The sequence below is a fragment of the Haemorhous mexicanus genome, chromosome 13 (genome assembly GCF_027477595.1).
Source record: "Haemorhous mexicanus isolate bHaeMex1 chromosome 13, bHaeMex1.pri, whole genome shotgun sequence".
Taxonomy (NCBI): domain Eukaryota; kingdom Metazoa; phylum Chordata; class Aves; order Passeriformes; family Fringillidae; genus Haemorhous; species Haemorhous mexicanus.
Window position 1 is genome coordinate 12,120,911 of NC_082353.1, and position 27,245 is coordinate 12,148,155.

Below are 27,245 nucleotides of genomic sequence, written 5' to 3' on the forward strand. Positions count from 1 at the left end.
GTGATCACTTATTTCACCTTCATTATTCCTAGGATATCTAAATACCTTTCTACATTTAGGTCTTTGTGCTCATTATCACTAACATTAAACTGATAGAAAGTAAAATAAATGATGGGGCAACAGAGAATCAAGTGAGCTGTATGGGGTGGGTTATAATTTATCAGTTCTTTGACTTGAAAGAGCAAAAAGACTCAGCTGTAAATCTAAACCTGAATTTGAGGTGTTTCATATTGAAATATAAGTAGAGAAAAGCACATATTAGTGAAAAGTATCATTTTACTGAAAGCTCACTTTTCCCATTAAAAATCCAAAACAAGGTAACATGATGCAGAGCTACTGATGAGTTCTTACTAGAAGAAATCTCTCCATCTAGAGTAACTACACGTAAGGCAACTAATAATAAAAAATCACAACCTTTCTTTGTCAGACTAAATTATATCTCCACTGATATATTTCCCAGATTAGACTTTCTGCATGCTGGATAGGAAATCTTGTGACTCAAGATAAAATGGATTTAAGTGGTAGTAATTTCTTTCTTCGTAACCCAAGACTGACTTGCTCCTTATCAGGGAGAACCTTAAATTGTTCAAACAAAAAGCAGGGGTAGTAGGCAGAGTCTTAGATCAAAAGCTAGCCTAGGTCTGCAAAGGGAGCCTGTTGCCTGCTAGGGTGTTACCTTCTGCAGTAGGATACATTCTGGACAGACTTTAGAATTAAGCATCTCAAACAAACAGCCTAAAAAATACATTTTGAAAACTGTTAGTTTTAGATATTTCCTAGTGCTCCAACTAACATTAAAACATGAAAGCAGCTTCCTTAAGTAATTAATTTACATAAATTTCCTAATGCTTAATTGTTTGTTAGTGAATTGTATGTACTGAAATTCTTCTCCTAGTGATGTGGCTTTATATTGTTTTAATTATGGATATTCAAATTTATTGTGTAGTATCTTTTTTGTTGGATAAACAGCAGAAAACCTGATGTTACTATATCATGAAACTCATTGATTCTAAACATCTCCCATGGAAGCACAGCCAACCTGGCATGTGTACTTGCCAACAGCTATAAAAGTAGTGTTTGTGTGGATGATATTTGGTCTGGCATTCAAAAGCTGCAATATTTAGTATTTCTTGATAGATCACCAGGGAGACTTCAAGGTTTTACTCACCTGCCAGCCACTGCTGCTGCCACGTTACGCTCATCCCTCCCCCGTGTTCAGAGCCAATGTGGGAAGCAGCTCGGGGTACTGCTAGAATAACTGCAGGTATTTTCAGTCTCCATCCCAGCTACCCCACTCACCGACCTCCCTACAGTCAGCAGAAGGGAACAGTTTGCTTCAGCCATGTCACTGCCAGGTTTAAATAAAGGGACTTTGCACAGGAGGGGCAGATGTGGTCACATAATCCTCCTGATGACTTTGGTACTCCAACCTCATGGAAAGGGGTGAAATAGTAGTGCTGAAGTGCTTGAGGTTGCATTACAATGTGCTTATGTTAACACTAATTAACAAACATTTTATGTGGCTCATTTGTCACATTAAAATTGCAAATGATACAGTGACATTTTCCCTAAGGTGTCTAGGAAGAGCTGTAAGTCTGCCTTTCTCCTTTCTTACCAACCAAGACAGTTAAACTGAAAAAGATTTAGGAAAAAGCCACATGGAACAAATAAAGGTACAGAATGACCACCATAAATGCATGTTAGGACTCTGGAAAAAATCACTGCAGAAACTGCAGTGCATCTTCTCTGCAGAAAATGCAGAACATCCAAGGAAGTTCCGTGCCCAGGTATTTTTCAGACAGACATTTGAGATGTTGCCAAGTTATGCAGTGAAATCTGGGATCCAAGAAGCTCTGTATTTTTACAGGTCAGACATACACTGAAAAGATATAAATAGCAGGTGATCCAAACAGTCCCTGCCCTAAAGAGCTTATGGGTCTTGCAAGTTGAATGGAAACAAGGCATTGCTCTGAGATAGGCAAAAGCTATTTCCTTTTATTACATGGTTCTCACAGACTTTTTTCCTTAGAGATATTTTCCATGGAAGCCTAAACTCCAAGAGCTTGTGTAGTAAAATGGGGATTTTTTCACTTTCTAGTAATGAAGTCACACATATTTACAGCATTATCATGTAAGAATCCCAAGTAGCAATTACTCATTAGAAAGAGGGGGAAGATACTCCTCATTTTACTGAGGAAATGGAGCCTTGATGAATGAAAGAGACTTTCCCTGACTCACAAGAAACTTAATGTGGAGCTAGAAATTGAGCCTAGACCTCCTGAAATTCAGTTCACTGTTTCAGTCATATGACCATCCTTTTCCAAGTATCAAATATGTACACAAGGCTCTCCAGTTTAGTCTTCACATTAGTTTCCAATGAAACTTTGCCCTTTCACTCATTTTAGCGAAAAGGCAAACACTTGCCCATTTGTCTCAATAGTAAGTAGAAACTGCTCTCTATACAGATGACAATTTCCTCTCCATTCACATGCTTCTCATCCTGGTATTAAAGCCAGCTTGTGTCAGCAAGGACCCGTTTAAATTAGAAACCAAATAATATTCCAGGGATGCCTTGGGCTGTCTTGTGGAGAGGGTTCTTTGCAACCCTTGCCAGTTACTACTTGGTGGTCCTGCCAATCCTTGCTAAATTTCAAAACAGAAGTTGCTCAAGCTGGAGCAGCGCTGCTTGCCCGGCATACGCAGCTGGACAGCTGGAGAGCCAGGACCCAATGAGGCATGGTGCTCAACCAGGCACAGTTCACCAGACCTTGTAAAGGGACAGGGGAGTGGCACTGTCCTAATTGTTAACATTCCTCCTCTGCAAGACTTCTCCTGATACTCATTTAATAAGCCTAGGCTCATAAAGTCTAAACAATTTAGGCAATCAAGTGGTAGCTGATGCATATGTGGAGATAGAGATGCAGCCAGACTAAGTGAAGAGTGAAATGCCTAATTTCTGACTTTGCCAAGCTTTATCTGGCAGCTGCAGATGAAGTAATAGCTCAGGCAGCTGTGCCCAAGAAGAGGATTTATGTTGGAAGTACCTCAGGCCAGGTTTGCACAGCCACGGCTCCTACTTGAGTGCACATGGCCCATCAGCCAGCGTGGTTCTTCTCACACAGTGAGTAATACTCATAAGCTCCAGTCTGAAAGCTCCTGCCAGTGGCAACAAAAATTAGGGATGTGGTATTGCTGTGTTCTCAGAGAGACAAAAGGCAGGTTCAGCAGAACTGACTGAAACACACAGGTATTTCCACAACAGTAACAGTTGTAAATAGGCACACCTTCATTTGTAGAAAGGAGTGAGCATCTAGAGACTGCTGTGTGTGGAGGTTTGTTATTTTCTGTGGAGCTCTTGCTGAGTATTTTAGCATTAAATGGGAAAAAGCACCATTGCCTTCATTTGCATTTAATTCAGAATTACTTTCAGCTCATAGTGGAGCAGGGAGATGAGGTAACTAGATGCTAAACTTGCATCAATGGGATGAAGAGATCTGAGATTCAGACTGGAAATGGGACCTGAGTGAACATGGGACAGGGAAGAAAAATGAATTTTCATGAACCTGGGAAATGGTTTTTGTTAAAGAGTGCCACAATGTTTCCATAGTTTCTATAGTTTCAAAGTTTCTATAGTTTCCCAAGAAAAATAAAAGAAACATTGTTTCAGCTCATCTTTACACAAAGGAAAGGCAGTGCCAAAAAGGAGAGTATTTTTGCTGATTGTACTTTCAATGTTCTCTCCTTAATGGTCCTTTTCTTGTCGTTTACCATGTTTGAGTCGTAGAGATCCACTCTGCATAGTTTTAGAGTAACTTTGTTAATGTTTTTTTGATAACTTCTGCTTATCAGCCTAAGGCTTATTGGCCATAACTGTACTGTGAGCTGAGTAAATTGGTTGTTAGTGCATTTGCAAAGAGTTCAGCCTGATTACATTCATCTAAGCACCAATTTTACAGCTGTGTCAGTGGGGCCATTAGAGGACTTGAGCAAGCAAGCAGGCAGGCACCCTGCACATACCTCTCTCAGCATTGTGATTTACTGCCTCTATCTGCTGCCTTTTACAGCTGTGTGCTGGCTAGTGTCCCTGTCTTGCTGCTTAGCTTTTTTCAGTCCAGTAATGCTGCATCCTTACTGTGGAATCTGAATCTGTCCTGTGGCTTTTCTGAACTTCTTTTCCCATCTTCTTTGTGGTTACCTTGTGCTTAGAAAAACAAATTGGTAGGGGTCATAACAGGTGGACACAATTACTTTCCTCTTAATCCACTTCTTTTTGACTACTCAGTGTTCTTTGACCATTTTCCAAAGTTTCTCTTGTGTTTTGTTTTGACTTAGCCCAACAGCTGAAAACTTTACTGTTAATTATTATTTTTGACAGTTATGACATTGATATTCCACTCTCCCATAGTATCCTCTGACCTGCAGGTATTAGAATGCACAAAGATATGCCTAAAATGTCACAAAGGAATGCACATCACATATAGTTGCGAATTAGTTCAGATAAGCAGAATACAGTATCTCAAAGAGACACAACAAGCATCACTGACTTGAATATCTGCAGTGAGAAACAGTTTTGGAGTAATTTCTGATTATGGAATCAGTACATTAAAACAATATGGAATAATAACTTGCAATTTTTTGCTAAGCTGAGATTCACATGTAGATGGATTCATCTAATTAAATCAACAAATCATTGGCTATTGGGATGGAAAGATTTGAAGTGCACGAGGAAGGTGGGAGGAGGACAGCTATGAGAGTTAAGTGTCTAAACAAGCTGATACTATGAAAAGCATTTGGTTATGATGGGTCCTGTGGAGGCTGAGTCGTTGATTCTTTTTTGCTTCAGAACAAAAGGGAAAAGGGGCCATGTGGCATCCTGGTTGATAGCAGCTTATGTTATTTGACTTGTAAGAGATAATAGTTTTGGAACTCTGACATTGTTTCCTTTGTTTTCTCACTAATTAATATGTAAACAGAATAAAACTATCATCCTTAACTGTGGCTGAAGGTTCACATGTTAATATTTTCCAGGTGGAACTTGCAGAAATTTGCACAAAGAGCGAACGTTACATTGGCACAGAAGGTGGAGGCATGGACCAGTCAATCTCTTTTCTGGCAGAAGAAGGAACTGTATGTGTACCTTTGTAATCTAAACTAACAATGTAATATTAATTTATGTAAGCAAAAAAATACCTTCATTAGTATCTAGAAGAAAGACAAGACTAGAAACTGGAATACCCTCATAAGCAGTATAAACACCACTGGTATACAAATTAATCAGGAATTAAACTTACAAACTTGGGTACAATGGAGTATGACAAGTTTGAATGGATATGATGAGGAAAATCAGAAATGGCAAGGAGAAAGGAAAAGATGTGGGGGAAAGATGTACTCTAGAAGAGCACCAGGTTCCACTATTTGGCTAATTCATGCTGAACTTAGAATGTTTCCCATATAATGAAATCTGAATGGTCGGCATGCCTTGTATTCAGTGCAAATGGGATAATTATTACAAAAATGCTTTCTTGAAACTTCTTATAACCAAACAGTTCCAGGAAGTTTTGCCAGGTTCAGTTGCAAAGACAATGGAGACTTTTTTTTTCACCAGTTTTGCTAATTCCAGACAATTCTGTGGCTGGATTTTGATGCAGAAGGCATTTAGCAGTCTTAAACGTGGTGACAGAAGGTGAACTAGCTGTGATATACAGGACCTGCCAAGTTATGCATGAGTGCTTGCAGTGGAATTTACAGCGAGGTTCATCTGCTGTCCCAGAAGGTGCACAAGACTGCAACTGTTCAAACCTCAGACCTGTCAAAATACTTTTATTGGAACTAATGTAATGTTTCATAACAACCTTTACTTTCCTTATGATTGCAGCTTTATATCTCTACAGCTTTTGTTCCTAATGACACGTCTTGGATGGGCTTACACAGAAAAAAACCTATTTCCTAGAATTACACCAAACATTTAATGCCATCATGAGACACATGTATTTTCAATTTCACATCACCTGTACCTACTCTACACCTTTCCTTCATGTTTTTACTGTTAGTAGTAAAACCACAGTGACATGAATAATGAAAGAAGGAAGTAGCATATTTTCCTGCCATACACAGAGATGATTATGTAAGTGGAAGCTTTTCTGATATATAGCAGTGGTGACCAAAAAGACAAAGAAAATGTTAGAACAGATGAGAAAAGAATAGTGAACAAAGCAGAGGAATATCCTTGCTTCAGTGTACTTGCAGCTGAATGCAGCTTTAGCCTCCCATCTTAAAAATAAGTACAGTAAAGGACACTGAGGTTTATCAAAGCTATTATTTTAAATATGAGCATTGACTGAACAATTTAAAACTTTTCAGCTTGGAAAAGAAGAAGCTTTAAGGGTGATACTTTGAAGTTTGCAAATTCCCTAAACAAGTAAAGAGAAGGTAAATGGAGAATTCAATGTTTTTCATAACTGAAGAACTAATATAAACACAATGACATTAGCAAGCAGCTTGAAAAAAAAAAAAACAAACAAGGAAGTTTGGGGTTTTTTCCAAAACGTTCATTGTTAAATTGAGAAATACCATACATTGTGGAAGGCAGAAGTTTTAAAAGGATTCAAAAAAGACCTCTGTGGATACACTAAGAAAGTGTTAAACTATATGTAGCTATCTAATTTAATAGATGTTTCTTCCAGTGTAAGTATAACCATTGTAATCTTTGTTTATGGGAATTTGGAAAAACATACCCCTAGAAAAGATTGCTTTGTATATGTTCTGTCTTTATATTCCCCCTAAATAGCCATTTATGGCTACTGTCAGAATCAGGACACTAGACCAGCTTAGTGGTACATTCTGGTCTAATGCAGCAGATCTTAAAGGGTATATTTAAATGTAAGCAAGTCTTGATAGGAATTCTGTGATGGGGTCCAGAATCTCAATGGCAGGGAGTAACACATATGCTGTACATAATGTACAAGCAGATTTGTCATTGTTTATTTAGCACTCTAGCTGCTCAAGGGACTCTCTGGGGGTGAACAATGCCAAAACCAGTAAGATGTCCCTGCTTGCACAGTTACAGTCTATTCTAAGAAGCCAAAACAGGGCACATGATTTACAACTAAACCCAATGAAAAACCAGATGTGAATTTAATCTCTTGATTACATTACATCCTGAATTATTTAATTAATGGATGCCTAACTTATTCCATGAAAAGGTCACAAATGTTGGGAACATCTTACGCAGCTTGTGTAAGCATGTGTGAGGCAAGGCAGTCTCTTATGTCAGAAAGGAGGAAACAGTAACTACATTCTTACACATAGTTTTAGTTTCTTGGTTTCATTGTCTGTATGTACCATGATCACTGGTCAAATCAGCCTGAAAATGCTGGTCCCATACTGTACCTCAGTGTACTAATCTTGCTGTAGTGCAAAACGAGAAGACTGAGTAGGAGATGGACATTGATGAAGGGGCAGGGAATGCAAAGCTCCTTGTTTCTAGTGGCATGCACATTAGCTTCAGCCAGGCCTGGTACTTCTCTGCAGATCAAAGTGAAACTGTTGTCTTAAACAGGCAAGAAAAATAGGTTGGGTGGGGTTCTGTAAAATGCTGAAAAAACCCAAAGACTTAATGGAAACATCTTAAAATCCAGCTACAGGGAAGGGTTTGAAGTGTATGTGTAACTTGACCAATGAGGTTAAATCTCTTTTCTTGCTGTTTCATGTCAGTTTTCTTTCCTTAACTGTGCCTGGATTTTCAAGAGAAAAAACATGCAAATTTGCATTTGATTTATAGAACTAAGTGCACTGTTAGCTAGTGGTAAATTAAAACTAACCATTCATTTTTCTTTCAATAGGCCAAGCTGATAGAGTTCAGTCCACTGAGGGCAACTGATGTTAGACTTCCAAGTGGAGCAACGTTTGTTATTGCTAACAGTTGTGTTGAAATGAATAAAGCAGCAACTTCTCATTACAATATTAGGGTAATGGAGTGTCGGCTCGCTACAAAGGTAACGCATGGCTTATGTCAAACTCTAATGAAACCTTCATCTAAATATGTGCTTTTTTCCACTTCTGACCACTTGTGTCTTTAACACCTGGCTAGGTGCTACTCTTAGTTTAATTTTTCTTTCCAGAACCAGACACTTCCATATGCAGGAACAGAACTCCTGCTGAGCTTAATGGAAGTGCTCAGCAGTCCTTCCATATAAGGACTTATATAGAAGGTTATGTGATTTAGTTCTAATAAATTTATTTTTTATTATATTTCAGTGGAGGAAATAAGTCTATTTTTCAGAAAAAAATATTCCCAGTATTCCCAGTTAATAAGATAGACTGTTTCTAATTAAAGCTGAATAAGCTGAATAATGACAAATAATGGAAAGCAACCAGTATGGTCACATGTTTATATGTATATATGGCAATAAATGTGTATTTTCTAGGATTTAGAGAGCATCCAAGCTAGTAGTTGAAGCTAGTAGTGGAAGTAATATTAGAAATGCTGAATAGCAGCATGTATTTCAGCATAAAGTTTAAAAACAGGCTTGAATGAAACCCCAACATTTAGGGCGTACTGCCAGTTTACAGCTTGAAATTAGCTACACAATGTATGAAAATGGAACAGGGGAAATCTAAGTTCTGCTTTAATTCTGGATTTTGTATGTTTAGGAGTATGTAGATGTAGGATTTGATTTGAGTTCTTTATGGGAAGACAGGACATTTTTCTTTGGTAAGAGTAAATGAGGAGTAAGCATAAAGATTCACTGCAGTTGTACCCAACATAGGGTGCTCTGGGAAGAAGAGAATGTGGGTCACAAAGTCTAGAAGAAAGCTTTGAAAAACGCAGTGTGGAATTCCTTGTTACAGAACATTAGACTAACATCTGATCAATATTCAAACGTACTTTGAACATTTGTTGGCATCATTATTCCATTAAAAAATAATCTTTTACAAGTTTTAGTTAGTGCTAAAAAATAGTCGAAGATCTGATCAGACACAAAATATATTATAAAATAATGTGCTGAGATTTTTTTGAGGAGGGAAGCTAGACTTCATATGACTTTTTAAATGGGCTTTAAACTCAAGTATCAAAGGAATAGTTGCATTTCAGTTGTATCTAAGACATGGTAAAACAAATAGCACCAATGACCACAGTTAAAGCTGTTGTCACTGAAGTTAATAAGAAGATTTTTAAGCCATTAAGAAAATGAAGATAAGGACCTGTCTATTTGTTAGTTCTGTTATAACTGATAAATCTCTAATTTGGAATTTGTAATGGACAAAATATCTGTTTTTAAGAGGAGCTTCTTTTGTAAATTCATTTTTTTTTGCCTGAGGAATAGAGAGCCTTCACAGATAATCTATTCTAAAAGGCACTGTACAATGAGTGCATTAAGCTGTGAGAGCTTTTGAAGTTATTGTTCCATATACCAGACTTTGTGAATTGAATCACAGTTTTCTAAATTGCTTTAAATTATTAGTCCTGTAGAGTATACTGAAGAGGTACTAAGGAAACATCTTTTCTTTTACATTCCTGTTAGCTATGATGCAATCTCTAAAAATGTACTTTTAGCAGATGCTCGATTGTAAGGAGACTAACAACATACACCTGTCTGTTTTTAAACATATGCTACCCAGATGGAAAGCTGCACACACTATAAAAATACATTGAGCCAGGAAAAGACTGTCTTTAGGAAGAGGTCACAGTGAGGTGAAGGAGGGCAGGTATGTAAGTGGAAACAGGGAAGTCTTTTAAGCACCATTAAGTTAATGGAACTATGAACTAACATGCTGCGCCTTGCAATAATGCTTTAAAAGAAATTCTCATTCTAAGTGCCTTAGGATAGGCTTTTTCTCCCCTTTTCTGCTTTAGGTAATTCTAGAATTTCATACTGCTTTACTGCATAGGTAAAGATGCCAACACAACATATCCCTGCTAGCATTAGTGTAGAACATTTTGCTATCAGTCTGACCTACAGCAAGTGAGTTCTTGATCGTCATGGTAAATTATCTTTCTTAGATTGTTTCTTTCCCTTCCCTCTAGAGAATCATTCTTTTGCCTTTCTCTTTCCCTTTCTCTGTTCTTGTAGCAGCCTCTGAGTGCTCTCTTGCACTCTGTCACAGTGAGTTTCCAGTTTAAAGACATTTCCTGTCCCTCACTGCTCCGAGCTCCCCCCGGCTGGCGAGAGCGGGGCTGGGGACGCTGCTCTCCCTGCTTTGCCCTCAGCGTGGTGTGGGGCCAGCAGTGTCTGCAGCTGCAGAGCCACCATCAGCTCCTGGGCACACTGCTCAGATGGCATTATAGAAATGTTATGTGTAAGGAAGTGATGCTGCTATAAAAGTATTCCTGGACTTACTCTTAGTCAGACTTTCTTGTATTTATATTTGCCAAGTATGTTTTCCTCTCAGTTACTTACAGTTTTCCAGTGTGCCTGTGTTGAACAATAAAGGACAATAAAGCCCAAAGATTCTATATCCTGGCAGTTAAGAGCTGCTTGATGTCCATATCTTTAATCAATCTAGTCAGACACCATCAAGAAAATATCGAGCTGTGGGAGAAGCACTTGGATTAGTTTTTGTACATTAAAAAGATGGGATTTTTTTTTCCCATTTCTGTTCCATGTCCATTACAATTTGAGCTGCTGCAGCTAGACTATTTTCAAAAACCATTTCTGTTTGCCCATAATGTTTTTCCCAGTGCTGTTAGAATCAAAACTTTGCTATAAGCAGGACAGACCTTTCAGCAAAGCCGTGCCCGCTGGCCCAACAGGGTCAGTTTCCATTTGGAACATTTGACCTGTAAAACCTCAGTGTAGTTGGCTTGCCTGAAATACAGCATCTCCTTTGAAGAAATGGGAACAGATGTGACAATGCATGTGGCATATTTCTGCAGGGGATTACTTATTAAAAAAGAAAGCAGAAAAAATTTTGTTGCCTTATAGAATATTATTGTTTGTAAATTCTATTTAACTTCCAATAATAAAGTCCAGGGGATGCTGAATATTGGGATTAAAGCATGAGGAAAATAATTTCCATTCATTTAGCACCTTGAAGAAGATGTGTATGCACCAGCATACAACATATTTAACAAAATAGAAGGAGTAATTTTTATTCTAACTTATCAGTAAGTAAGCTAAAATACAAATTACATAAAGGCTGTAGAGTTCTAGGTATTCAGAACCTTTAAAAAGGAGGCCAGAAGTGACTTAACCAGTCTTTTACAGAAAAAATTGTCTCACACTGATTTCTGCATTAGGCACTAAACAGTTCTGCTTCTTTCTCTACCACTGAACATGTAAAATTGTGTTTTAAATGCCAGCAAAGTTATATGATTAGGATTTTGTTTCTTTTGCTCTGCTAAGCCTCACATAAATCTCAGCAAGTCACTAGATGGCACTAAAAGTAGTTAATTTTTAGATACTGCAATAAAGCAAAACTGGAAGAGCCCCTGCAAAAAAAGCACTGTTGGGGGAGAGCAAGAATCTACACCAGATAGCTGGGCAGCAGATCTGCTTAAATTTCATGCTGTAACTTTGCACAAAACAAAGCAAACACTTTTCAGATATGTATCAAGTTAAATTATTTCAAACCAATCTTATTCTGAACCGGTGCTTATTGAAGAGAATAAAACACACTGGGTGAAATCTTGGCCTTGTTCATAAAAGATTTGAATGCTGATTTTTATAGAAAAATTATTTAATTCCCTGGTCTTTCTGTACTGTTTTAAACTCTTTCCAGACATACAGCTTGATTTGGAAGTTTTAAACTCAATTTAAATGGTGCAGCACTGGACATACACTATGTGCCTGTGAACACAGTAAAATGACATTCCTGTGTACCTGCTAATCTTTGTTTTACTTTGTAATCTGTTGAAATTACAGGTGCTAGGTCAATGACCACTAACTATTCTATAATTCATAGCGTCAAAATATTTCACCTTATGAGGAATGCTGCTTTAACATTTTCATTGGACACATGGGAGCATCAACACATATTTCAGCCTTCCAGAGAAAAGCCTGTTGGACATTCTGTCTTTCAGGATTCTGGTGTGTTGTAGTAACGACTGTCAACTGCCAAAACATCACAAAGATACACAAAGCATTGTATCATTGTCAGGAGTGGGGAAAGCAGATCCATCTATAACTAATAAATATCACAGCAACCATGTAGGAATGGAACAGATTCAGACCAACATTGTACCATTCCTGGCTCAAAAGTTCCTTTAGATTGGATGTTAAAGAAAGTAGTTAAATTTTACTTGAAACTCCTGAGTTTGAGAAAGGTTATGGTTATTGTCCCCACACATCTTATGACCACTTTCATATTTTTAAGGCTATTATAAGAAAAGGTTGTAATGACTACCTCAAATGTTCATCAGAAAATTCCAGGAGTGTATTGGAAATGTCAAACTGAAATGTTAGAGCAAATACTAATAGTATGGAAATAAACCTTTTAAGGACTTCTAGTGTTACAACATCATAGCACTTATATAAACAGTTGTCCAGATGGGATTGTAAAAGGTTAGTAAGTGTTTGAAGTAACAAAGTCCATGGAAGAGGATAAATCACTGATCTGATTTCACACATGTAATGCCAATAGGGCTTTTACGGACAGTATCTGATTTGAGGGAAGAATACCTGTCATTCACAGACCTTTAATAATAAATATAAGTATTGACTGCTTTGTACTGATAGAAAGTAGGTTCTGATGGTTCTCAGTGAACCATCAAACCACAAAAACTGAAAAGAGAAAATGGGCCTTAAAGATACTTATGGACAACTGAAAGATTTAAACAAGAAAGCACTATATCTTCTGTTTTCTTTTTTTTTTTTTTTTAATTTTAGCTTCTCTCAAAGTCAAAAGGCTTGGAGTGGAGAAAAATGTTGAGACTCCATGATGTGCAAACCAAGCTAGGAGTTAGCCTAGAGGAAATGCTGACCATTGTCGAGGAGGTATTACATCCTGAGCCTTACAGCGCAGAGGAAATTTGTAAATGCCTGGGAATTAGCCTGGAGGAGCTCCACTCTCAGATCCTTAGTCAAAACATGCAAGATGGTGAGCATATATGAAATGGTGGGGTTTACTGTACAATGTTTGTATTATATAAATGTTTTATGCATTAATAAGTAGTTCAAGTGGAAGTCTTGCCAGAATACTTGGCTGGAATCTTGGTTAGGAAGTGAAAGAATTGATACCATCATAATTGATATTTTCATTCTAACTTTTAACTTAAAATAGAGCAAACTTTGATTTTGATTGAACTGTTTCTAAAATGATGAAAATAGCAGATCGCTCAACTGGTGCTCAAGACCAGCATAGATGGGCTTGTGCTTCTGTTCTTAACTGATAAATACATGATCACTTCCTAAAACAGTCACCGGGGAGCAAGTCTCAGTCTTTCCTGAGAAAGTTTCTGTCACTATTACTATTTCTTTTTCTTCTAGGAAGATGTTGGTGCAGATGAACAATTTACTATCTGAAGTGTTTCCCATGTATCATTGTTTAGGATTATACCACACTGACACACATGAAATGAATCCTGGATTCATATAGTAGAGTTGCTAATAATACCAAATAACAGAGAATTTATGAAATCATTTGTTCACTTTCATAACAGGTTTCCAATTGAGATCAGAATCTTCCTGTAAGAACTACACAGAATCCTTCTTCCTTGTTTCCATTCTGTAGCATTAATACCTGCATTCTCTTGGAGCCAAATTACATCCTTATCAGTCCTTCCCAAGACTGCATTCAGGAATGTGTAATTGGATGTATATAAATCTGTAACATACCTATCTATACTGACACTTAAATAATCTGTTCATCTGGAGTGATTGTAAATTTTATATATTAACCAAGGACCAGGTCCTGAATCTTTAACCTGTTTTGCACCCCAGTGGTATCAGACAGTATGAGACTATCTTACTATCTAATTACACTGCCAGAAGATACCAGGATGGAATAAGATATCTTAAGCCAGCTCTTTATCTCCATCGAAAGAGTTTTGATAACTTTGGACTGTCTGTACATGAGGAATATATGAACCATGTACCTGCACTCTGCAGCATTTTCCTGGGAAACTGCAAGGTTGTAAATCTTACACTGTCCCTGCACTCCCCCCTTCATGAAGCAATGCAAGACTGTTAACTTACAGATGTTTATACTCCTTATACCTGATTATAAAACAAAAGTCTACAGTTCTGAAAAATTGAGTTGCTTATACAGGTTATCTTGATTTTTTTTTTTCAAAAAACAAAGTCTAGGTGAAAAATTTAGACATAAAAGCCATAGAAGAAACTCAAAGGAAATTTTATACTGTAGCTCTGAATACCATTTGCAGATGTTTGCTGAACAGAATCTCTTAACCTTGCATGACCATGATTTCATTTGATAAGACCAATTAAAAAGGATTATGCTGAAAGCCTTTTTGCATGTACAATATAAAATTAAATAACAGATTTCTGTAAAACATGCAGAAGAAACAAGACAGACATAGAAAGAATCTAAATCTGCTGGGTTTGTTACACCCTATACAGATTACACATTATGTTGGCTTTGGAACACCAGAGGCTGTTTGAAGAAAACATGTTTCTTACTTCCCCTCTACTTTCCCACTCCATTTTAACAAAAATGCCTGGCTTCTTCATGTGAGAGAATACTCTCAAATACTACTGTCAAATAAGTAACCTCTTCAGAGGATTTCAGAGTGTCATTGAATTTCTTTGTTCACCTTGAAAAATAACATTTAGGGGATATTTTCATGCCCAGGGATCGTTACAAATACTGTTTTGTCTCATGTTTAAGGATCTAAAAGTGCTCTGTACATACTAAATTAGCCTTAAGTCCAGCTTCCCCTCCTCTACTCCTCCAGTGACAGTACTGTATACTTACATAAAGTTTTATCAGTATGGAAGGGTGACCAGATAAAATCTCCATGTTTCAAAATAACATTCTATGGACTGGCTTTGGTCAAGTCCCAGGCCAGGTCTGGAAGCCCACAACAACTGTGAATCTCTTTTACAGCAAGTATTCAAGGATTTCTGCAGTTTCCTACTGTACAGCCCATTTGTTCCCCATTTTTGGAGAAGTACAGATGGTGTATAAAGCCTCTCTAAACTTCCTGCAGTTGTTTCTTGGTCAACTCAGAATCCTCAGTTTAAAGCTCCCTTGCAAATGTTTACACATGGATTGCACTTGTGGCTTCTGAACATCTCTAGAAAAATAATATTTATTACTTTCTAAGGTGCACTGTGCCATGATTTTGGCTTGGACTCGACTGCTTCACAGAACACATACTGTGTGGTGATTGTGGGACATTAAGTATTTATAAGCTTTGCCACAAAAGGATATTCTCCTGTAAAACATTGTATTCCTTTGACCGTGAAATGTTTTTTCTTCTTAAATGAGGTATTTTTAAAACCCATTTTTCCTCTTCATATAAAAAAAAAATTAATCTAATTCTGACATTTAAACCAGAGAATGAAAACACCATGGGAGGAGTAGGCATCCATTTGCTGTGTGGATTTGACTTTTAACTCCTATTTGTCCCCTGGAAAGAGAATTCTAAATCTGTGCTGCAAATTCCACTGGTGCTTGAACAGCCGTTCATGGGCGTTCGTGGTGATCTGAGTGCAGGAACAGTTTCCATCCACACTCCCTGCACTGATGGGTGTAGGTGAGGGGGTCTTGAGTGTTCTGTCAGGCAGCTCTGGGGTACAAAAAGCTCTCTCTGTGCATCAGATGTCCTGCAAGATGAGAAGTTACACCTCCACACTGACAGGCTTCAGAGCACTTTCCAGTTTAAGGGTCCAGGTGCCTAGTTCAGCCTCGTCCTGATCCATGTCATGGAGAAATTTTGGGACATACCACAGAAACAAAGATATGGCTGCTTGAGGCAGATCCCATACCTGGAGGATGGGGGCTTTTGGGGTGTGTCACAGGTTAGGCACAGGCACTGAATAGTCCAGGTTAATGGCAAAAGCCTTGTAAAGCCATCATTCCTCTGGAGGAAAAATCACTTTAAACCAGTAGTTATCATAATCTCAAAACAGGTGTCTGCTAAATGTGTCACCGAATCCAGCGATGACTCGTCCCCTGGTTTATTTTCAGAAAGCTGGATTGCAAACAGTTACTTGAGCAGTCCCAGTAGAGTAACTGTTCCCCACTTCAAGTAGGGGGTTCACAATCTGGCTCAAATTAAAGCCATCTGGCAGCATTTTCTTATATACATTATGAGCCAGAAACCTTCACCCTCATCATGTTCAATCAGCAGGATGCCTAACAGAGAAGGGTACAATTCCACGTGAGTAATGGTGCTAGAAACTGTCCCCTACACAACTGCGTGTCCGTGAGTTTTTCCGGTTGTAAATTTCTGACAGTCCCATCAGCCATGTGTAGCTCATTAATCTCCAGTGAAATGTATCTTTAGAAGCTGCCAAAGCAACTAGAAAAAAAATATATAGCCTGGAGAGGTTGGTCTTTAGCTAAAGGTCAGATAGAATTGTACAGGAAGCCTCTAAAGAAAGGAATCTGCTGAAGTTGAAGTTGTAACAAATAACAGGAGTTGCTGAGAAGCCACAACATTTACTTAAACAGAAAAAAAATTCCTTTAAATGGACTGGACAGGTTTGCACAATTTTTGTAAAGCTAAAATTAAAAATATGATCATCCAGTTGAAAATCCACAGTAAACATTTCTGTTATATTTTGCTAACCCACAATTATTTGGGTCTAATAGCCCAGATTTTTGTCTGTTAAGGGATTCTATATGGATTTTGGACAAGCTTTCATTAACATTAGTCTGCTGGGTCACAGCAACTTGGAAGGTTCTTACTGCAGTACTATCTATTAGTGCCCTGGAAAATGGCATCATTCTTTCAAGGGCAATTGGTGGTTTATAAGTGAACTGAATTTACCTGTTCATGGGTGACCTGACAGAAATCCTCTGTAGGAGCAAAGCTCAGAGAACTCGGAAGTTGAAGTGGGAGAAACCAGGCCTTTATAGTTGAGTGGATTAGGAAAGCATATTTACATTTTTGGTCTAATTAATTACTTAATTCCACACATTATAGTAGCCCTAAGGATCCACATGCTTTTAAGGATCTGACATTTGTTCCCTAGCCCTGCTTTTTATGCTCTCCTTTGAGCACCACAGAAGGTGAGACCATATAACCTAGTTCTGTGCAATCCTGCAAGGGTTTCTTTGAGGGCTTCAGTTTTTCCTCTTTCAGAGAACTCCAGCCTTGGCTCAGATATAAACTAATCAGATGTGGGCCCTCTGGTTTTGTTTCTTTTAACTGTGACTGGCTTAGGAAATCAGTGAGTATGGCTTAGGAAATCAGTGGAGCCAATATAGAAGCTGTGATGCAGCAAACAGATTCCAATACAGATGTGACTTTTAGAAATATAATCTGTACTCTATCTTCACTTAGGTAGAGAGGGTTTGTTTGGACTACCCATCCAAACAGAAGAGATAGAAGAAGGTTTCTGTATTATCAGAGGTATTTGGTGTTGAAAGCTGAAAATGTGTGAATCATTTCATTATTTTAGAATAAGGCTTAGAGAGTACCGAGCTGTTTGCTATCCTGAAGATAATTTTGCCTGAAAAGAAAACTGCCTGAGAAGAAAAGCAAGCTATAACAAAAATTTTTAAACACAAACATAGTTTTTTGGAAATAAAATGCTGTCTATAACAGACCAATAGCTAATGCCAGGATCCCAGCCTTTAACCAGTACTCATTTGGTACACGTCTGCAAAGGAGTCTGCAAATAACACACAGCCACTCTCTGCTGCCTGGAAGCAGCGTGTTCCCAGCCAGAGGAAGCTGTGTCAAGGTAGCAAATTCCCCCCTCCACTGAGAGGCTCTCCCAGAGCCAGCACTGCCCAGGACACAGCTCAGGTCCCCTGGCTGGCAGCCAGAGCCAAGAGCCCATTGTGGTTGCCAATTCTTAACATGACGAGCACAACAGAACCCCAGAGACTTTAAGGTAATCTGGCCAGTAGAGCATTGCTCTACCAAAGGGTGGTCTCCGAATCAATCACAGCCTTTGGCAAGTCTGTGGCCTGACAATTGAAACCAGACATGTTTTCAGTTCATTCTTTGGGTTACTACTGTTCGATGGTGATTTACAAGAGAGTGTGAGCTATGGCAATCTCTCACGCAACTTTAGATATTCCCTAAACGAATGCACATTTAGAAATCTCCTTGCTCTAAAACAATGCCTCATAAGAAAAGAATATTTAAAGAGAAACCATCCTTAAAAATAGGCCAAGCTGCCTTTCTTCAGCATTCAAAAATAGAGGCACCACTTTGCAAAACACAGTGCAACTAACTCCAGTAGCAACAAAATCAGAAAGTAAAATATGCTCTTCCTGTGCGATACTCTCAAGTCCATGGTTCTGGGGGCACTCGATTTTCTCATTTCTGTCCTAGTTTGAAATGCTTTCAGAAGGCCTGTTCACAAGACAAACAGCACAGGGTTTCTCAGTAGCAGGCTGTATTGAATTACAAAATAAATAGAAGCAATATCAGCAGTAGCAGAACATTGCTATGTTAAATGTTTCTGTCTCATTTTAAACTAGTTGTGTCTCAGCACTATTTTCAGCATTTACAGTTGTGAAATACTCTGGAGAAAAAAAAAAGGCATTATAGAGGTGCTGATGAAGTTTTAGTCTGTAAGGAGTGCTGCCTGGAGTGTACAACACAAGAAACTTCATACTGGACCTAATTTTATTTCCAGTCTTTCAAGGAAGATTTCTACATGTATTTGCAAATCTAGATTACCGAAAGTGTCAGAAGTGGTTCCAGAACTTGGCAGTCTCCACAGAACAGCTAAGTAGGAACTCTGTGGGACTAGGTCAGACAGCAAGTTCTATTTTAAATACAGGGCTGGTCTTGCTTCTCCTTTTACCTCTATTTGAGTGTTTTATCAGCCATAAAGTAAGAGAGACCAGTAGTTGAACTGAGAGAGAAATTTCACTCTAACAGAGAATTTACGTGTAGAAAAAAAAGAAGGATGTTCTGAAGTGCTCTAGCAAGGCTTTGCTGTGCTAAAATAAGGAAACAGTGCAGTAGGTGCTCCATATAGAGGTTAAATTCCATTAATATTTACCACCCAAACAGCTCACACAAACTAATTTAGTCATAAATTAAATTATGTCATGCATGCTTCTGGTGAACAATACTTCCTAAATGGTAGCCATGGTATTAAAGCAAACAGAACTATATTGGGAGAGGAAAACAATGAACTACAGCACAAGCTTGGGAACAGCAGATCAATTCTCAGCTATTAGCTGCAAACCAAACCTTCCTGTAAATATGGGTGGCTTGTGGTGTCTTTAACCACAGCCATCTCCTTCCTTTAATACCCCATTATTCAGGCTTGGTGGAGGTCTCCTTCCTTTAATACCCCATTATTCAGGCTTGGTGGAGGTCTCTATGCTGATGGCCACACAGGTTTGGAAACCCCCTGACCCTTCCTAGCAGAACTGCTTTTTTATGGCACAATAGAAAAAAATTAGCCAAAATACTTGCACTAGTCTTTGACCTTAGTAGGTCAGTACTAACCTGTCTGGGCTTGGCATCTCTTCACATCCACAGAGGCAGCACTAACAGATGCGTAAGTAACCTGTACCAAAAATAAACCCTGAAAACCAAAGTAAAGGTACCTTTTCTCTTCACTCTAATTCAGTATTAACTACAGTCACAGTGAGCGTGCATTGTTGAGAAAAGAAAAAAAAAAAAAGAAAAAAAAAGGGTGGTGTTTTTTGTGGTTTGGTGGTTGTATTTTTCCAAGCAAAGGTCCATCTGCACAGTTCCATAATTGCTGCAGATTTGGCCTGGAGCAGCCACACACAAGGCCCTGGGCCAGCAGGTGCTGGCTGATAGCTGCCTGCAGGGCACTGGGGACCCTCCAGGTGTTCAGCTGCTATTTGAAAACCTGAAAGCTTTAGATTAATGCTCTAATGTTGTCACTGCCAACCCTTAAGCTTCTGCCTTGCCTCTGCAAAGTAAGAGGAGAGACTGAGCCTGTTCAGTGGCACAGGAAATAACCAGAGCATGTGCATGAAGATGTCAAAATGAAAAAAGATGTGTACATTGCATTTTGATAACCTCTAAACATTATGTTTTATTAGGGCTTTTAAAGAAGATGTAGGAGAAGTTTTGCAGAAGACTTTCAGCCTAGAGAGTTCTCATATAAAGGATAAATTGCTAAAAAAACCCAATTCTGTTATGTTTTTGTATGTTGCTTTTGTAGCAAACAATAATGCAGTTTTCTTTTTGTGTAGTTTCCACCTTTAAGTTATACCAGCGTGCAAAGCACGTGTACAGTGAGGCTGCCAGAGTGCTGGAATTCCAGAAGATTTGCAGCGAAGCACCTGCCAACGCACTCCAGCTGCTGGGAGAATTAATGAAGCAGAGCCATATCAGCTGCAGGGAGATGTATGAGTGCAGCTGTCCTGAACTGGACCGCCTGGTCAACATCTGCCTGTAAGTTCTGACCACAAGGAAGAGTAATCGCCTGTGGAGAATACGGTTCGAATTGAGGAGAAAACATCACATCCTTGGCTATTGCAATCTTAAAATGAAAGTATACTTGTCTCTTCTTACAAAATTAATCTCCTGCAGGGACATTACACGGTCAATTGTTTCCCTGCTGACATCTGTGTAATACTTTCAGATGAAAGCTACGGTTTATGGCTTTATTACAGATTTTGCTTTTGGACTGACTCATCGTCACAAGTGTTACGTTAGACTGTTGGCTACTCTTTTTTAAGTTGCAAAAGAAGTCATAAGTAGTTTTCTTAAAACATCATTTTAATTGTTGTATCTGAACTGCTACTTTTTCTCCGTTTCTCAGAATTATAGCACCATAGAATGATTTGGGTCTGAAGGGACCTTAAAGATCATCATGTTCCAGCTCCCCTGCCACAGGCAGGGACACCTTGCACCAGACCAGCCTGCTCAGAGCCCCATCCAAACTGGCCTTGAACACGTCCAGGGATGGGTCACCCATAGTTTCTCTGGGCAACCTATTCCAGTGCCTCACAACTCTCATATGAAAGAATTTCCTTCCAATAGCTAATCTAAATCTAGCTTTTTCACGTTTCTTAACCATTTCAGTACTGCTGCCACAGGAGTTCCAGGGCATAAATGAGCTGTTCTACAATCCTAGGTTGTCTTGGAATTATAATGAAATGTAGTGAAATGCCATTTGCATTTTTTCAATTAAAAAATAAGTTGTCCAGGGTACCAGATAGGTTGGACAGCATTTCACTGTTTAAGAAGTAAGTGTGCTGTTACAGGCATTGACACTGTTTCTCTCTGTGCTGTCTGAGCTTTCCACATATAATTAAGTCCCCATCTCTGCCTCAGCATTAATCTTTCAGCTATGATCCCTTCCTAACTCAGTTTGGTCGTGAGGAAACAATCTCAATTCCAAAACACATTCTCTGAGTGCCATTTTGTCCCTTCTCTTCTCCCACACTCAGGTTCCTGTGGTATCAGGCTGTTGTTTCCATGGCTCAGCTGCAGGGGATGATGAGATCTGGTACAATCGTGTGTTAATCCACAAAGTAAAAACAAGCACTTTGTACTCACATCCTACACAGCATTTCATCCCTCCCACAGGGTCAGCATCAAACAATGACACATTTCAGTCCTTCCTTATTTCTCTTTTTCTGGTATATTTAATCACAGGACAGACACCTGATGCTACCTTTCATCTAAATCCAGTGCCTACAGAAGGAATTTAGTGGTTGGTGATCATTTCAACAGTGGCTGGGGGAAATAAACAGTTGCCCAGCTGGGCTATCCTATGTCTACTCCATCCCTGCCTCTGCCCCAGCCACCTGTCCCACCTGCTCCCACAGTCCCATAATGGCTCTCTGGTGATGCCACCCTCCTAACTTGTGCCCCTAATTGTTCCTTCTTCTTCTCGGAGAAGGGTGTGCCTAGCTTAGGAAACTGCCCTAAGCCAGAGCATTACTGCCCTGCCAGAAGGGAAATGTGGGGTGACACAAGTGTTTGCAGGCCTGGGTCAAGAAATGTTGTTTCACTATCTTTCAGAAGCAGATATCCCATCCTCTCTCTACGTCTTTTCAGTCTTGAAGAAAATAAACTGTTTCAATTTGAAGTTAAAAAAATTAAGTAATTAATACCTTACCACCTCTACCAGCTTTTTTTTTTTTTAAATTAACTGAAAAACTAGTCTGGCTTAGAATGAAAAAATGAATTTTACAAGCATGCAATTTACCATATGCTTTTTTCTTCTGCACTCATGGATTTTTTAAGTTGCAGTACCCATTTATCAGGTTTGTAAATCAATAGAGTACAAAACATTACTATTTAGGTGGGTCTGATTTGTTTTGCAGACAAGATGGAATGTCTGCAAAAGTCAAAATGTCTTTCTGAGGCAGAAAGCTACAAACCTAAAAACTGAACAGAAGACTTCTGGACATTGACAGATTATTTTGCATGTGGGATACACGTGCTCTTTTGTGCTAAAACACAAAGCAGTGTGATAGCCACTGGACAGACTGATAGCAACTGAGCAGAACAAGTTTTGAGTCTTCTCTTGGGACCCAGTCCAGGGTGTAACTCCCAGGCTGTGTTCAGTTTATTGTATCACATAGTGACCACATCATACAACAAGCTGTGACAGCCACTCAGCAGGGCAGTTCCACTGGAGTTATCCCAGCTGCTCAAAGGGAACTGCTGATCTGAGTGTGAGAGGGGAGAACCATCTCCAGGGCCAGCTGAAGACAGACTGAGCTCTACTGAATTAACAAAGATCTTGGGCAACAAAGTCTTGATCCCATGTAAGGCATTGGCACTGCCTGTTCTGAGGCACCCCTGGCAGGGCAGGAGCCTTAAATTAGCATCTGCATTGCTTTAGGTGCAGTAAGTGCCCAGAGCTGTGCCTCTCAGTCAGTGCCATCCAATGAATGCACCTGGCAGACCTGAGGAACCCATTCTGACAGGGCCTGTTCTCAGAAAAGCTGGAAGGAAACTGTCCTGCCCTGGGCAGGGGACAACAAGCAGCCTGGCCAGATGTGCTCTGCAGTGTGGAGTTACCTGTGCCACGTTCCAGTAACCACAGAGTTACCTGTGCATCATTCCATTACACACAGAGTTACCTGTGCCATGTAACAGTAAAGCAGTGAGCATGGCAGTGACAGCCTCTGGCAGCAGGAAGCTCAGCACAGGAATGGAAATTGTGTTCCTCATTTGTGCTGAGCTCTGTGCTTCCATGGTGACACAGCTCCAGCCAGCTCAGGCAGGGAGACACTGGCTGGCAGGCAGGAGCACAGCCACAGCACCAAAAGGAAAGCAGCAGTTAGGATTTTTTCTAAATTAAATTAAAATTCATCGAAGCATTTCAGTTCCAGGGAGAAAAATATAAATAGTAAAGGAAAAAAGTTATGTGTGTGCCAATGTTACATCAGATTTCTGATTTACCAGCAGAAGAGCCCATGGTATATGATGGGCAGAGTTAGTATCACAGTGGAGTGTCATTCACATGGAATGATTTCAAATTTATATATTAAAATTATTTCATCTAGGTTTTTTTATTGTATTCTTTGCACAAAAAAAGGTAAATTGTTCATTATTCTTTGCATCAAGAGTATTTCCTAAGAAATGCATCTTTCTTCTCTAGAAGTTTAGTATTAAATCTTTTTCTGATTCAGTAATTAGATTTCTAAAAGTGTATAGCTCTTCTGGATGAATTCAGCTTAAGCCATCATCTAGTTTTTGGAAAAAAGTCTTAACTTTTCTTAAGTTGTGCATTAAAAAACCTAATGAACATAAAATCATTAGTGACTCCAGGAAGACTTGGCTGATGTGATTATAGAAATGGTTAGGAACTACATAAATTACATTCTTTACTCACGATGATATACAGCCGCCCTGTAACTTTCAAAAGTTTTTCCAAAAATACATTCCACAGAATTGCCTGCATCTACTGCTGCTCTCTCCTTACAAGGTTTAAGTTGTGAAGAATAATCTGCATATCCAGATGTTTTCTCTTTTGCCTAGATCTTTATGTTTTAGTGTATAACCTCTGCCAAGAAAGAAAGGGATCCATACTTGCTGTGGTTTGTAGTGCTGAAGACTGTAACCACGAGTTGGTCAGTGTTTTTTTTCATTTTGCAAAGATTGAAGACTTGTGCTTTCTCTAACCCTCCTCATGCTCTTAGTAGCTGGTTTACCTGTTAGTCTTCTAAAGCAGGTAACACAGCAGATTACTGAACAATTAAGGGACAAAAAATTTGATGTGAGCTCCTGAGTAAGTTAGGTACTCTTGAAAATCTCTCAGTCCTTAGTGTTGCACATAACTTAGTTTCATTTTCTTATTCTCCATCTTTTGGTGCTATAAATCCTGATAATTTTTGTGTTCCCAGCCATGCTTCTTACATGACAGACAGATGAATCCTCTCTGACCACTTTTAAAAGACACAGATTGTACATTTCATCCAGCTGCATTATGCTAGCCAGCACAATTCTGCATTTTATCAAGACTCTTACCATTTCCACTGATGATTTTCTTAAAGCAGCAGAGCCTGCCATCATGGCAAATTTGAAATTTCAACAAAGCCAGAAACAGTTAAAGATGCTATCCAAATGCAAACTAAATTACAAAGCAGAATAAACACAATCCTCCCCATTTATATATTTAAATCTTACCATGTTAACTCCATGCTTCCTGAAAAGCTACGTCATAATTTTAAGTATTTCAAATTAACAATACTACTCTGGGGTTTTATTACCTCTTAAAAGCACAGTTATTTTTAAAAAGGACTACTACCATATCTCGCCTACTGTTTCATTTTTACTCCCTCCTTTTATTCTTTTATTCTTCTTTCCTTTGCTGCACTACTCATATTTTTACTCATTTACACCCCCATAAGCTAATTCTCTTTGTGTCCAGTGATGACTGGAACACGATAGATAAACATTTCCAGAAGCAAAGGCCAAACCTGGGAGTGGGAGCTGAGTGGCCCAGCCTGGACTCCAGACCCACGATCCTCCTCCCTGCCTTCCCTGGCCCCATGCTGCAGCACAGCCCAGCTGCACACGGGGCCTTTCCCACACATGAAACCCACACCTCCCACTGCGTGGGGCAGCTCCCCATCCACAACACTGTCTGCTCAGACTCCTCTCCAAAAAGATCCCAGTGCACAAGAAGAGCATCTGGCCAGGAATTCCACTTTACCAGAGGGGTCCAGCTTAGTACTGAACTGATTAAAACTTTAATGAGGCAGTTCCAGACCTGTTCCAAAGAGAACTTCCTTGTGTTTGATCTAGAAACCCCCCAGGCATCACATCTCCTGCAGACATAGAATTAGGTGCTCCCTCCTGGATCCATGTAGTACCAGGTACCTGGTTTTCAGATGGTGCAGCACTGCCCATCAGGTTTCTCAGCAGCCCCAGGTGGCTGCTATCACCACATTTGACACTGTTAAGCCACAGTATTTTGAAACACAGTGACTTCAGCTCTGCAACATGCATATTTTCTGTCTACTTTATGCTTTATTTCAACTAAGTATTCTAAAATGACTCAGTAAAAATGAGGCATGAGCATGACCACAGAGAATTATGAAATCAATAAAAGGTTCAGAACAATTCTGAAGGGATTTCGGTTGCCTACCAAAATAAAAGCCAGACACCATCTGAAATACGAAGTTCTGTCTGAGGTAACAGACGAAGTAAGTACAGACAGTTGATTTAACAGACTCTGAAAAGTGGATTGGGCCTTATAAAGTCAATGGGAATATCCTTATTGATTGCAGCTGATACTGGATTGGATCCTGCTCATTTTAGGAGGTTGCTCCACGGACTAGAAACTACCAAAATTGCATCAGAGAATGAGTGGCTTACAGGAATAACAATAAGTAAAATAAAACACCAACAGGAAATGCAGAATGAACACAAAATCGAGTCAGTATGAAGGGTGGCACCACACAGACACACTGAAGAAAGTGTTTCTGTTCAAGAAGAGATGTGTGTTTAGAATCAAACACATATGCAAGTACTTGCTTGAAATATGACCTAAACCTCTACTAACCCAGCACTACACCAGATTCATTTAACATAAAATGCACACATGAAGAATTACAACAGCCCACTCCAAATGAGCCGTCATTTTCCAATGCTATTCACATGATATTGTCTCTCTCTCTAACATACTCTAGGGCTGGTGAATCTCCCTAAGCATGGCTACTGGAAACACATCAAAAGTATTTGTTTGTAAATCAGATTAGATCTCCCACAAGAGTAAGATTTCAGATGAGTTTTCTAAATATGACTGGTTCTGTTCTCACTAAGTTAGAAAAACCCCAAAGTAACTTATTACATGGTCTTTTCCTACTTTTTCCAAGTAAAGATCAGGACCACAGGTAAGCAAACTATTGAAAACAGTCCAAATTCTAATGAGATGGCATCTGAGTCTTGCAGTGCTACAGCATGGGATTTGCTCTAGGACATTTCTAGCAGGCCAGTATCTTGAGGCTGGGAATGGTTTATATTTTACATGTCATTTATTTGTCATTGTTCTTTCTGTTCACACTCCTCATTAAGAGCATTTTTTTATTTTGGGACTACATTCATACTTTACCTCCACTGCTGTCAGTCTTGATGTTCCTCTAAAGAGAGATACCCAACTATGTCCATTCAGCATAAACAGCAGTTTATGTGAGTTTATTTATACAGAGTGCAGTGACTCTATGACTTTTTGAGAGTCTCTAAACTCTCCTTTCCTTGACTGGCAGGCTCAGCAGTCCTGCAGAAGCCTGTGAATCTTCAGCATGGTTTAGATCTGTCCTGGAAGAATAGAGCTATTTGTCTTTGCCACATTAGAAAATGGCTTGCATGCCTACATCCTGTGCAATTAGTTTATGAACCCTCTTTTGTTATTTTTGTCATGTATTTCTGTTTTCACTTCTGATGTCTTATGAATGTTGCTAACACAATTCCTTTCTTTTCCTGCTTTCTTCATCTCAGCTGTGCTGTGATCCTAAAAACAGCTGATGCTGAAGTGTTAGAAAACAGGGGGACTTTTGGAACTGACAGAAGTTACTATATTGCAGTTTAAAGCATCAGCACTTTTCTTTGGTCCAAAAGGGTAACTGGAAATTGCTGTAGAGTTACATATAAGCAAGTGAACATCAGAAAAGTCTATGACGTGGGAATACTCAAAACACATCTGAGTTTTCTATAAAAATTTTATATATGACAAAGTACGTCTTTTTGGTTTATTTTA

General features: G+C 39.0%; 1 protein-coding gene and 2 long non-coding RNA genes across 3 annotated transcripts in view; 2 read left to right on the plus strand and 1 right to left on the minus strand.

The window, feature by feature from the left end:
- Positions 1–27,245, plus strand: part of GALK2 (galactokinase 2) — a 45,060-nt gene that overhangs the window by 17,303 nt on the left and 512 nt on the right. The window contains exons 6-9 of the mRNA XM_059858388.1: positions 5,029–5,127; positions 7,842–7,994; positions 12,828–13,038; positions 20,272–20,473. Of these exons, the coding sequence (XP_059714371.1) occupies positions 5,029–5,127; positions 7,842–7,994; positions 12,828–13,038; positions 20,272–20,473 (665 nt within the window). The remainder of the gene's footprint in view (positions 1–5,028; positions 5,128–7,841; positions 7,995–12,827; positions 13,039–20,271; positions 20,474–27,245) is intronic.
- LOC132333364 (uncharacterized) overlaps positions 1–27,245 on the minus strand; it is an 80,604-nt gene that overhangs the window by 14,694 nt on the left and 38,665 nt on the right. The gene's annotated exons all lie outside the window — the stretch shown is intronic.
- Positions 20,480–27,225, plus strand: LOC132333365 (uncharacterized). The gene is made up of 2 exons (XR_009488148.1): positions 20,480–21,996; positions 22,757–27,225. It is a non-coding gene; the product is annotated as an uncharacterized LOC132333365 (long non-coding RNA).